The sequence below is a fragment of the Acomys russatus genome, chromosome 5, assembly GCF_903995435.1.
Source record: "Acomys russatus chromosome 5, mAcoRus1.1, whole genome shotgun sequence".
NCBI classification, from domain to species: domain Eukaryota; kingdom Metazoa; phylum Chordata; class Mammalia; order Rodentia; family Muridae; genus Acomys; species Acomys russatus.
The window spans coordinates 58,845,878-58,860,164 of NC_067141.1; the positions used below are offsets into that span (position 1 = coordinate 58,845,878).

Sequence of the window (14,287 nt, forward strand, 5' to 3'; positions counted from 1 at the left end):
CTAGGAGAGACTCCACCCAGCAGGACATAGGGACGTTTACAGAGACTTAAAGCTGGACACTGGACAGAGTCTTGAGTGTGTAGAGTGGCCCAGTCAGGCCACACAGGAAGAGGTCATGTATCGTCAGGGGATATTATATAAACTAAGATCAGATGGTAGGGGAGGAGAGCTCCCCTTTCTAAGGACTAGGGGAGGGAGGGAAAGGGGTTGAGAGAGGGGATGGGATCGGGGGTAGATGAGGGAGGGGGTGGGATCAGGAGGGGAAGAGAAAGGGGTCCACAATTGAGATGTAAAGAACTCAAACTACAGAACAAGCAGGTAATTTATATTCCTAATCCCACTACATGGGAATAGTTCTGAGACTGGCAGAGCTATAAATGTATAGGCATAGAGAAGCCTCATGTGGACCACAGATTCTCTGTGACTTACTATTAGAGGCCATTAATAGTAAGGCAAGAAGGAAGATTTGTAAATGCTTTATGTCGACAATGACCAGAAAACTAGCTTTAATTGTTCTGGGCATCTCGCACACCTCATAAAATTATAATGTTAGAACTGTATAATACTTGTGAGAGATTGTGTTTTCAGAACAAAATAACCAGATGGATCAGACCTGACAGGAATCAATCCCCCCAGCACAATGGACACTGATATCCTGCATCCTCCTAGATCCAGCCCTGGATGATTCTGTTCCTTTTACTCATCAGAGTTGGGCAGCTTCCTGAACAACATTGTAGAAAACTTTTGATCCAATTAGGACCACCATTGCAATCTCCTACTAAGCCTGGAATCTCTCAATATTTAAAAACTGAACCACAAATGCAATCACTAGATTGCTTAACCGTTCTCTCCAATTTTGGGGGGCCCACTCCAAAGTATTATGTGCCCCAATTGAACCTGAAGCAACCTTAAGAGAATGATGCCCTATTCCCTCAAAGGGGGGGGAGGGGAGTGGTGGTTGTATAGGTTGCTGTATGTTTGCCTGATCTATAAATGCTTATTCTCACCGGGAAGTGGTCATAAGTCAATATTGGTCTTATAAAGAGAAAAAATTAGGGGAAACACAGGAATGTCTCTCTTTGCCTTTATCTTGCAAATGTAGGCAAGGAGATGGAAGCTGAAAAGAAAGAAAGGGAGATTTAGGAACATAGAGGGAGGACAGAACAAAAGCTAGATGATTGAACCTTCTCCTTAACTCAAGGTCTTAATTGCTACTTTTAATGAAAGGTACGTCTAAGTCCTTGCTATAGAATTCAATATATTGATACAAAACATGGGCATGTCAAATAACTGGCAGATTTTAACACAAGAATATATATCCTACGTCTACCAGATAGATATGACTATATCGATATATGAGGTAAAATAGTTGAATAAGGTCTTCAAAAGCCTTCAGAGACACACAGAATATGGCATTTAAATTTGTTCTCACAATCCTAAATTTCTTTGACAACAAGGCAAGTTAACTCCTGACAACAACCAGCCAACCTCAAAGAAGATGATGAGTATCAAAGAGCCTCCTTATGGACATGGCTTCAAAGGTGGCAAAATAACAACTGGGCAAAATGTCCTCGTTCCGCCACTAACAGAATCTGCCTAAAAATGGGCAACTTAGATGCAGGCAGAATCAACGGCCACACTCTGCCAAGTCAGGGTAAGCAAGTCCTCAATAGTTCCTGCCCTGAGAACAAGTCTGGCAGAAATATTAGGCCAGAAAGCTGAAGATGAGGCTCCAACGTTATACAGTGTATTGGGAGACTGGTCAGGAGGTAAACTGTCTTAAGTCAATTTGCACAGTTTGGAAACTGCTAACCCACACTGCTGGTTCACTCAGGAATTTAAGTTTTATTCCTTCTCAAGTCTCTGAGGGGCATTGAAGACAAGATAATATAGTTCTATAACCAAGTTTAGCTGGTTAGGGGACCAGATCGTTTTAGATTAAGATAAAGAAGTTAAGCTATTAGAGTTGAGATAAGATAGATATTGAATCTCATTCGGAAATCTAGACCCAACAAGTCAGGAAAAACACTTACTTCAAACGAGACGAATGCAGATGGCCAAGTCACTAAGAATGTAACATATATAGTACTCAGTATTCTCATGATTGTCTTGTGGTTCTCCCTGCTGTAGTTTGTTTTACACATGTGTAATAAAAGAAAAGTATATATTAAAAAAATGGAATGAATATGCTCAACTGATCTAATGGATAAACTAGTTACATTTCTGATCACCAGGGAATATAACTTGAATGTTCAAATTTGAGATTAAGGTTGATGGTCTTAAGAATACTTTGTGTTGTTATCGGAATAAGAAAATGGGCGCTCAGAGGAAGGATAGCAAGTTACCAAGAAGAGACTCGATATTCTAAGAGCATATATAGGGGGAGGAGATCTCCCTCAATCACAGACATAGGGGAGGGAAGAAGGGGAGAAGTGGGAGGGAGGGAAGAATGGGAGGAAACAGGGGAAGGGCTAACAATCAAGATGTAATATGAATAAATTAATAAAAAAATAAAATAAAAAAAGAAAGACAAAAAAAAGAAAGAAAGAAAATGGGCTGCAGTCTTTTACTTTGACATGAATTTTAATCTGTAAAGTATGGAGTAAAATTCTGCCAACTGTTGTCTCTGTACTCATGGTTACAATAAATGTATTGGCTAATCTTTTATCACTAAATTTAGGTACTATATGCATATGAATTCATTTGCATTTGTTGTGACTAACATTGTTTTTGAGCACTCTATCTTGTGAGATTTGGATCCATTATTGTTTCTGGTACTGAATCAAAATTGATTACATCGAAGAAAGAAGAGCTCCATTATATGGGTGGATCTACTTCTCTTTTCCTCCTTTTTATGTCTTATTGGTGGAATGTGTGAGATGCAGAATAATTTCTGAGTATCAGACAGTACACATGAAAAAAATGTAGAATTTTATATAATGACATCTTAACCAAGAAATGGGTCATTGGTCTATCTTGGACAGTCAATAATACAACAGTCTGTCTCTGATCTACAATTTGAAATGACAGGAAAACATATTAAAATATAAATGTCATATAAATAAAATTATAAAATTAAAATATAAATATACACTTCAAATTAATTATCTGAGTCTCCCATTAGTCTAGAATAGTAAGCTTTTTTTCTTATTAATTTATTCATATTACATCTCGATTGTTAGCCCTTCCCCTGTTTCCTCCCATTCTTTCCTCCCTCCCATTTCCCCCCCCCCCTCCTCCCCTATGTCTGTGACCGAGGGAGACCTCCTCCCCCCATATATGCTCTCAGAATATCAAGTCTCTTCTTGGTAACTAGCTATCCTTCCTCTGAGTGCCACCAGGTCTCCCCATCCGGGGTACATGGTCAGAAAAGGGGCACCAGAGTTCGTGTGAGAGTCAGATCTCACTCTCCACTCAATGGTGGAGAATATCATGTTTGTCGGCTAGGTCTTGGTAGGGGTTCGAAGCTTACTGCCTATATTCTCCTTGGCTGGTGCCTTAGTTTGAGGAGGACCCCAGGATCCAGATCTGCCTGTCATCAAGTTCTTCGGCTTTTTATTAGAATATATCTGGTACTTTAAAATGCATACCTCTTTAGCCAGATCCTTTAGGTAATAACCTAAACATTTTCTTTTTCTGAGGGCCAATATGTAATTTTTATATTAAAATGATGTAGGTAAAGGTTCTATTTTGTAGTCTAACATTAATATCAATAATAAGGTCACAGTTACTAATTTGGTTCTGTGGATTCTGTGACAAAAGTTAAATGAATTTTACAAAGTCCTTATCCATGCAGCCAGAGCCCTCATAATTGCAGTCCTGATCATTTTCTTTCAGCAACAGTCAATCTCATCATAAAGGTTTCCACTCTGCCAGTCTGATGAACTATTAGTTGCAATAAAGTGAAATATCCCAAATATTTGATTTTACCAATAAAGACTTAAGAATCAGATGCTGTGGTCAAAATTTTCTAGTTAAGATAGACAGAGAAAGCACACAGCTGACCTTCCTTCTCAGTTTAAGTCAAAAAAAAAAAAAAAAAAAGCCAAAAGCCAAATGCCAAAGAGCTGTTATCTCAGCTGACAGCCCAGGAAGACAATGTCTACTAGCTCACTTGACAGCCCAGGAAGGGGAAAAAACCAAGATTTTGAAGTCAAAACCTGAAGCGCTCCTTCTTCTTCTCCATGCTGCCTGAAATACTCTTCTTTCAAAGTCCTGCCTGTCAACTTAATCCCTATCAGCTGGTTTCTTGCTCTGCCTCTTAACCTAGGGTCAACCTTATTAAATTTTGTGTACAGAAAGCTCTTGGATTAGTGGTCTGTGCTAGGGCTGAGCCACACCGTAATCACTTGTTTACAATAAACAGATATTTCCTGCATTGAAGATGTGTGTTAGGCTGAACCACGCCAAACAAAAACAGGTTTTTACAGTTCCTAATCTCAGAGTTCACAATGGGATAAAATATACTGCAACATTCCCCCCCCCCGCCTTTTGTCTAAATAAAAGGCTTCCTCTCTAACATTAATAAACTATATATTATCTGGTAAAATTACATTCATAATGCCCATATGTATTTGACAACCTTGAAGAAAGTATTCTCGGTGTGTCATAAGTTCTGTACCTAACTCAACTTCTATTATGACTTGTAATACCAAAAAAAAAAAAAAAAATACCTCTTTATACCTAAACCATCTTCTTAAAACCTAAACAAATAAGATTAATTGTAATATTATCAGTATCTATTCTTCAACCTCATCAGACACTTGAGAAGAATAAATAGTACCTAAATACACAGTAAGTGCAGAGCAGTTTCAAAAGCCATAGAAATGAGAGATGCTGCTGGATGCCTGGACAGTCAACCATAATATCTCTATAATGCTGAAGCATCATCTTCAGCCTTCTGGCTCAGAATCTCAGACAGACATTTCTGTGAAGCAGGGATTATTAAGGACTCACTTACCATGTTCTTGCAAATCTTGGCAGTCAACTTTCCTGTATCCTGTCTGTCCAGTTTTCTGTCTGCAGTAGAAACAATGACATTTTCTTTCCCAGTGGCTCTCTTGCCACATATGCTGCTGTCTCAAAAAGGAGAAATTTTTGATGCTCACCATCTTTCTTGAAGTTAAAAAAGGGATTCTGTCAGGAGATGATATGTCTCATTGTCAAAAATGTCTTAAATTAATAAAAACATCTTTAAATGCTATATTATATATATATATATATATATATACATTATTAAAAACCATCTATATATCTGAATTACTGGTTTTTATCTGTATACAGTCTGAATAATTTAGAAAACACATGTGAATAATCTAGTACCTAACAAAACCACACATATTACTGACTACTGTTTATCTTAAACAGTTTGTGATAGTAGTTTTCCAAAAGACTAGTACTTAACATCACATTTTTAATAATTAGATGGCTACAATACCTCAAAACAGTTTATATGTAGTATGTTGCAGCCAAAATATTACTTTAATTTTGAACCAATATACAGATATATAAGTGATACAATACTCTACCTATACTCATATTTTTAATTTTTATTAATTTTTTTATATTTTACATATGCATTTATATTATTACACATATATACAATAAACTACCTATAGCAAGAAGAGCCATGACATGATAGGTAATTATATAAATAGAATTATATAATTTCTTGTTGTTCTGGCTATTTGTATTTGGCAGGCCTGAAGAAAACCTCTTTCCTACCTTGGTGTATCTAAAATACGGAATGTGAATTAATCTCCATACATCTTGTCATTATCAACCTACAACGTCTGTCTAGACCTAAAAAGTCTTAACTCTTGAACCACTAAGCTTAACTGTAAAACTAAACTATCTGGTCTTCAACCCCATCAGAGACTTGAGAAGGAATAAAATTGATTACCAGAGTATACTGGAAGTGCAGCTTAGTAGGTTTTCAAATGAGACGCTGACAGAGACAGTTTCCTACCTGAACAGTCACCCATAACTTTCTATAATGTCGGAGCATCATCTTCAGGCTTCTGGTTCAATATATATGACAGACATATTTGCGAGACAGGAACTATTGAGGACTCGCATACCCTGTCTTGGCATAGTTTGGCCATCGACTCTGCCTGCATCCAAGCTTGCCCTTTTTTAGGCAGAAGTCTGTCTGATCATAAACGACATTCACTTTGAATTTCAGCTGGACTTTAACATAATAAGCTTTTAAATTTAAATCATTGTAATTCCTGTGTGCCTGCCTCTGTCTCTTAAGTATTGAAATCAAAGGCATGTGATTCTCAAATTGTGGGATTAAAGGTGTGAACCACTACACCACCACCATACGTGGACCTAAATTTTTCTCAGTTTTGAACTTGCTCTGCTTCAGGCTGGCCTTGAACTCAGAGGCCTGCATGCTTCTGTCTCCTAAGTGTTGGGATTAAACATGTATGCCTCCCAAATGCTGGGATTAAAATTGTGAACTATCACCACCCTATTCATTTTAACTCTAAACTTTAGTAAGCAACTAATTTATAGAGATTGCTGGTTTCTGCTGGGATTAAATGCATGGGTTATCATCACCCTGCCCAAATATTTTATCTTAGCTTCAATTTGCCTCAACTCTTAGAGAACTAGAAAGTGAGTTTGAACTATGGTAACCCTTTAAAATACTTAACTTTTTAAAATCTATTAACAGTGTTTTTAATACCAAACAACAAAAATGTCCTTTTTATTTAAGATGAAAACTTAGAAGTTGGTGTCCAAAATGGTGTGGGCCATGTGGCAATGGGCAGTCTAATCTTTTTCTCAAAAGCATTCTTTATTTTATAGTTTATATCTGAGATTAGAGGAATGTTAATCTGTGTTTCCCATTGCTCCATCAAATCACATCCCCATAAACTCACAGCCACATATGTTTTTAGTTTTCCTAATTGTCCTTCTGGCCTTACATATTTGACCTATCTTGTGCTCTGTTTTACCTAAGCTAAAGTCCCAGCCCCTAGAAGCTGGATATTTACCTCCTGAAGAAGCCAATCTTGATGCCAAGATTTGGTTAAAGTTGTTATAGCTGCTCCTGTGACTACTGAATCTTCAATTCCAGTGCTGTTTGTTTTTCTTTTTAGGTTAGGTCTCATTATTTATGGAAATTTCCAAAATATTTGTTTTGTCTCTCCTTTTGTACTATTTCTTGAAGTTGTTCTGTCTTTTATTATACCCTTACCTCACATTCTGCATACTCCTGAAAGCTGGGGCCTTCTTTTAGGGTTATCTCTAGAAAAAAATGACAACAACAACATTGTTTCTAGGAGAGGAAAGACTTGCCTACATCCCTTTTTCAGATATACAGACATACACCTATATGCACACAAACAGATAGATACACACACACACACACACACACTTGGTGGATGAAGCGACTTAAACAAGGTCCAAAACTTTATTTTTTTATCTTAGCCTTTTTATTGCACCAAAGAAATATTCTCTATGAAAGAAAAATTATTACCTCACAGGCACAAATTGCATACTACCCGAAACAATCCCCCTAGATGGTATTCTTCAGGAGATATTTAAATCATCACACAATAAGAAATTACAATAGGATTATTGATTGAGCATTTTTCTTTTGAAACTAATTAAACATTTCCCATATATCTGTCTCTCCATAAGTTCATTGTAAACCAAAACAATAGTTTTTATGTCATTGATTAATAAAACTTAAGCAAGATACGTCTATAGCAGTAAGGTTAGACTTATGCTAGCTGAAGACAATTTGTATTTACCAAGTAACAGATCATCTATAAGACATGCTATTGTTGAAGTCTTGTTCAACTAAACTGTCTAATCATCTATTCTCTATTCTTATATTTTTAATAGAATTGTTCACTCTTTATTCATAAACCTACTTTTCACTGGGGACACCAAAACCTGTGAACACATCCCTAGATCACAAGACCCAGGAAATCAAACCCAACTTGGAATGAACGCCTTCTTTGATGACTAACTTGTCCCAAGCCTATTTTCTCTTTTGAATACAGGTACATGCCTGTAATGCATGAAAGCTCTCTGTATTTCTTTTCTACCTATGCAGCCTCATTGTTCTACAAGGCAAGGGGAATATCTTTCTGGAAAAACAACTTAAACCACCTCCTTTAACTTTTTGCCAACTGCCTTAACATTCTAAAATTATTTCAATCACATCAGAAATTATGTAAAAATAATTGATTAATCTTAAAAGTATTAGTTTATGAATATTCATCTTTATATTGATCAACAGGATAATTGTCAAAATTTTCTGCATGAAAATTGCTGTCTCCCAAGAGACACTCACCAGATCATATACATTGAGGGTCTCTCCAAGAAAAATCACAGCATGTCTGTGCGAGTAAAAACCTATATGACAGGATTATATGTGTACATCTGAGTTATGCAAAAGAGGAATAATGACATTTATTATTGTAAACATTGTATATTTTCCTTTAGTAATCTTTTTTCATTTCCATCCATACAAAACACAATGCTCAATTTGGAGCCATAGTCTACCACACTTGTGAGGAAGGCCACATAATGAACTGGAACAACAGTTGGTGAGACAAATGTGTTCACACCTGAGGCTAAGGAGAACAGAATCAGCAGCATTAGCACCCAACACACAAGTGCTGACTGTAAATGTCATTGAAGCCACCTTTGCCACAGCACTGTGATTGGCCTCACAGTCCTCACTGCTCCTTACCTGCTCTTTTGTAAGATGTTCTTGTTCTTCTTTGTACTTAAGCCTTTCTTTGGAGCAGAAGGTGAACTGGGTTATTTTTCTTTCACGTTGTAAGTTCCTGATTTCTGTGTAACTTGGGCATCTTGTTTCAGGGAACGACAGTAATAGCATCACTGTCATCAGTGCTGAATGACAACAAGGAATTCCCCAACCCAGAGATGTTTGACCCTGGACACTTTCTAGATGGGGAAGGAAAGTTTAAGAGAAGTGACTACTTCATGCCTTTCTCAACAGGTAATGCAAACTCATTTGCATGTGTCTGAATTATAGTTTCTGTTTTATGATAAAATACCAGGACCAAAATCAATTTTGGGAAGAAGGAGTTTATATTGTCTTACACCTTGTAGTCCAAATAGGAGAGTCTGGGAAGGAATTCAAGACAGGAGTCTGGAATTGGTGGGGAGGCCAAGTAGGAGTTCTGTTCACCAGCTCCCTCACCTTGGATTCTAATGAAAACCAGGACCACCAACCCAAAAGTAGAACTACCCATAGTGAGCAGGATTCTCTCACATGAATCATAAATCACAAATCGCCCCCACATGCTTGCCTACAGGCTAATCTGTTCAGGCATTTCCTCAATTGAAATTCCCTGTTCCCAAATGTCACTAGCTAGGGTTAAGTTAGCAGAAGATTAGTGAGCAAAAACTGGCCCAAGGGAAGGCATATTGAGGATGTTTTGAGACTCTGGAGCATGATTCCCAGTGCCCAGTTAAAACATCTCTGACAAGATGAAGAAATGAGACTTTAGTTATCACAATCATTTGTGATAAGTTAAGAACACTAGAGTGTGTGTCATTTCCATTTTTTCTTTAGACACACCACAGAGACTCCAAAGCTCTTACTACTTCTTTCCATAACAGAAACTTCATTTAGCTTTTACTCACTCATAGATGAGATGTGATTACTGTAAATTGACTCCTTGATTCTCCTTGCTGCTTTCTCACCTCCAGGCTCAGTTAAGCTGACAAAAGTTTTTACAAACACAGAAAAGCTCCAAACATCAAGCTCAGTCAGAAAAACAGATGAGTGAACATGATGATACATTTGGACTAACGCAGTGAGAGAGAATCACACACCAGTAGCCAAAAGGGCTGATAGCAACAGTTACTACATTCATATTCTCACCCCCTCACATATTAAGTATAAAGTGCAATAACATTCTAATTTATGACTTTGTGGCTGCTGCAAAGGACATCACTGAGAGAGAACAGAAACAAGAAAATGTAGGGCATTTAAAAATATGTTCTTAAACCTGCCCAATATGTTTTAAGCAAGTACACTCCCACTATATCCTGCCAATCCTCCCATAAGCCTCAGGACTATTCTCTCTCCTGAATTCATACACCCATTGAGTCTTCTAAGGGCTACAACTGTGCATATAGGTACAGAGCTCTCCATTGATGATTGGGTAACTAGCAGGGACCACATCCATGACTAAATTTGCTCTCTTCTCCCAGTAGACATCAGCTGCCAATAGTTCATCAGTTAGAGTGAGACTTTGTTAGCACATTCCTATAACTTGCTAGAATTCTGGCTGGCGTAGGCCATTTTTATAAAGGTAAGAATGGGTTTTGAGAGATGACTCGACAGTTAAGATAACTTGCTGTTCGACTGCCCTGCACCTAACTTCAGTAGCTGTTGCTATTCATATAACACCATATGCTACTTGCAAATTAAATGTGACCCACATTTGTCAGGTTGCCTATGTATCCTCTCACCTATCCAGCTATCTAACCACCCATCCAAAAACCGAACAGTTTCTCCTAATCTGCAGTATTACTTAAAAGTTTTGTGTGTCTCAGGTTTCTACTTGTAAACAAAACATAATTTCCTCTTTGATATTTTTTCCACAGGGAAACGGATTTGTGCAGGAGAAGGCCTGGCACGCATGGAGCTGTTTTTATTCCTAACCACCATTTTACAGAACTTCAAGCTGAAATCTCTGGTTCACCCAAAGGACATTGATACAACCCCAGTGCTCAAGGGGTTGGGCTCAGTGCCTCCTGTTTTCCAGCTCTGCTTCATTCCAGTCTGAGGACAGATACTTGCCCCCATCAGGGCCACCATCTGTGGTCACCCTAAGGCCTTCATTCACCTCTTTCTACAATTGACACCCTCTGCCTCTTCTTCATTCCTTTTTTTCTCTCCCTGAATCTCTAAGGTTCTATGAACACATGTTTTCCACTATTCAATTTCTCCAGAACCTGTGATGACATGTCACTGATTTCAAGCTAAATATGATTTCAATATAGGACAAATATTATCACTGTACTTCAGCTCAGTACTTCTGCCTTTCTTCAATAATAAGCTTTTTATAGTTTTATTCTATCTCTTCTCAGACTTTTCTTCTAAATCAGGTAAGAAATAAAAGAAAAAGTACTTTCAACACCTCCTTCTGGGGCACATAATAAGAAGTATAGAAGACGTAATATGAGACAGCCAGGGAAGGCACCTCAGTAGCCTGCTCTCCACATAAGCCTAAGACCTAAATTTAATTTGCAGTACACATTTAAAGGCAAGGCCTTCAGAGTGTGATTACTAGGCCATTCCTGAGGAGAAAGAGATGGGAGGATTCCTTAAGCTCATTGTTTATCTCACTCACCTATTTGTTCTGGGTTGTCAAGGCTGGAGTATATTCTGAAGTTATGTTCATTGGCCTAAGGACCAATTCAGTCATAGCTCCATTTCATTGCCACAAGTACTTCCAAAGGTAGTAATGATGCAAGGTGTGTGTGTTCTATCACTGCATCACTTTCCACCTGACACTGTGGCAGTTGTAAGTTCATCATCTGTAAGCTCGGATCTAGGAACATGTAACATCAACTTCTTTCTCTCTAATTTAGTTGTAGCAAAGTCTCGAACCAAGGCAAGGATCTGTGCTAGCCCCAGCAAAGATGTGGAGTCTTCATGTCGAGTTTCAGGTCTAACAATGTACATGGGGGAGTTATAGTGGAAATTTATGGCTGCCAGGCTAATGTGGCACCAGAAGGCAATGTAAAGAAAAGTACACAAGGATCCAAGATGGCGGCAAGCAGTGTGGACCGTGTTTGGAGGCTCCAGTGAACAATTCAGGGAATTGCACAGATTTCTGAGCCAGGAACACCGAGGTCCGAACACCACGGCAGCAGGAGTCCTCCACGGTTCAGAGGGACCAGGGTGCGGAGGACCTGCATGCCCCTGCACACAAGAGGAGCGTGGAATTTCTCTGATTAGAGCGGCAGCGGCAGAGGCAGCAGCACCAGCGGCACCAGCAGCGGTGGCTGAGGTTTGCAGCTCATAGCCTTCCAGTGGAGGCGATTGGTGTGGTGGCTGGTAGGAGTTGCTGTGGGAGAGGGGACTCGGAGCAGGATTTGGGTAGCGTGGAGCCTTTGAACCCAGACTGGACTCGGCAGACAGTTCGGCCCCAGAGTCCCGGGTACTGGCCCAGCCCAGCAAGCAATTCTGCCTAAGGCACTAACTCAGCTTCGGCCACAGCTCCCCTGCTGTGGCGCAGGCTTAGTGGAGCACACAGCTCCACACTAGGCAGCACCTCAGCTCAGTGGCAGCTCCCCTGCGGTGACACAGTCTGGGCAGAGCACTTGGTTCCACCATTGGCGCTCAGAGCAGCCACAGTTCCCCTGCTGTGGCACAGGCTTGGCCGAGCACTCAGTTCCGCACTAGGCACTACCTCAGCTCAGTGGCAGCTCCCCAGAGGTGACACAGTCTGGGCAGAGCACTTGGTTCCACCACTGGTGCTAACTCAGCACAGCCACAGTTCTCCTGCTGTGGCGCAGGCTGGACAGAGCGCTCGGTTCCACCAGCTCTAAGACTCGGGTTGGACACAGTGTGCAGTTTGAATCCAGAATTCCTGGCTGAGATGGTGGACAGTTCGGGCCCTGAGTCAATAACTGACCACAACACGCACTTTGGGCCAAAAGGCCCTAGCGGAGCTTGGTGAGTAGTCCCAGCCCAAAACTTCTGGCTGGACCCTGTGTGCATTTTGGGCCCAGAATCCCTAGCTGAGCTCGGCAGACGGTTCAGGCCCTGAGAATCTAGCTGAGTTCAGCCGGTAGTTTGGGCCCAGTGTTCCTGGCTGGACTTGGCAGGGAACACAGAAGGCTGTGGATACCTTAGCGTGACCCATGCTCATTCAGAGACCCAGAACAATTGCAGGATCCACAGCACAAGGGGGCTGAAGATCACTGGCTGTAAGAGACCAGAACAACAGGGCAAACCTCCTAACATCCACACAAGTGAAGCTTTGAGCTCCCAGCCTAGGGAAATCGTGAGAAAACAAGTGAATCTATCATCAGACTCCCTCCATCCAACTCTGGAAGCTACCCAACAAAAACAAAGACGGCAAGATGTCTAAAGGACAACGAAAAAGCATACGCAAAAAACCCCAAAACAACATGGCATCTCCAGTTTCCAGCTACCCCAAAGAAAACAACCCGGAGAACTCAAATACAACGGAAATACAAGAAAATGACCTCAAATCCTTAGTAACGAGGATGATAATGGAGGAAACAAATAAAATTCGTAATCAAATGCAGGAAGACGCAGACAAACAGGTGAGAGACATAAAAGAAACACATAGAGTGGAACTGGAAAAATTGCAGGAAAATGCAAAAAAAAAAAAAAAAACCGATGAAAGAAATAAATAAATAAAACGGTTCAAGCTCTGAACCTATAAAGCGGCAATGGAATAAACTCAGGAATATACAAAAAATCAGATGAAAAAAATCAAAAAATCAGTTCAAGATCTGAAAATGAAAATGGATTCAATGATAAACACACAGACAGAAGAAAAACGAGAACGTGAGACCTCAGAGAAGAAGGCGAGCAACACAGAGGTGAGCTTTTCTAACAGAATCCAAGAGTTGGAAGAACGAATCTCAGGGCTAGAAGATACAATCACAGATATTGAATCAACCATTAAAGAAAATGCCAAATCTGGAAAACTCCTGACACAAAACATCCAAGAAATTAAGGACGCCATGAAAAGAAGAAATCTGAGGATAATAGGCATTGAAGAAAGAGAAGACATCAGACTCCAGGGCCCAGAAACTATTCTCAACAAAATCATAGAAGAAAATTTCCCCAATCTAAAGAAAGAAATGCCTATAAACATACAAGAGGTCTACAGAACACCAAATAGAATTGACCAGAAAAGAAAAACTGCCTGCCACATAATAATTAAAACACAAAACATACAGAACAAAGAAAAAAATATTAAAAGCTGCAAGGGAAAAGGGCCAAATAACATTTAATGGTAAACCTATCCGAATTACACCCGACTTCTCAGCAGAGACCATAAAAGCCAGAAGGGCCTGGACAGAGATCCTGCAAACCCTAAGAGACCACAGATGCCAGGCCAGACTACTTTACCCAGCAAAATTATCAATAATCATTGATGGAGAAAACAAAATATTCCATGACAAAAACAAATTCAAACAGTACCTATCCACAAACCCAGCTTTACAGAAGGTACTCGAAGGAAAACTCCATCCCAAAGGGTCAAGCTACAACCAAAACTACCCAGGAAATAGATAACTA

The 14,287-nt window shown here is 39.6% G+C and overlaps 1 protein-coding gene across 25 annotated transcripts in view; it reads left to right on the forward strand.

Moving 5' to 3' along the window:
* Positions 1-14,287, forward strand: part of LOC127189541 (cytochrome P450 2C50-like) — a 231,917-nt gene that overhangs the window by 168,741 nt on the left and 48,889 nt on the right. For 2 of the 25 annotated variants that reach the window (XM_051146450.1, XM_051146449.1), the window contains one exon: positions 10,606-10,929. The exons of 22 other annotated variants lie outside the window; for them this stretch is intronic. In XM_051146450.1, coding sequence (XP_051002407.1) covers positions 10,606-10,787 — 182 coding nt within the window. In that variant the 3' untranslated portion in view covers positions 10,788-10,929. Of the gene's footprint in view, positions 1-8,844; positions 8,987-10,605; positions 10,969-14,287 lie in introns of those variants that run through there. One more of the 25 variants, XM_051146464.1, reaches the window with a different exon arrangement.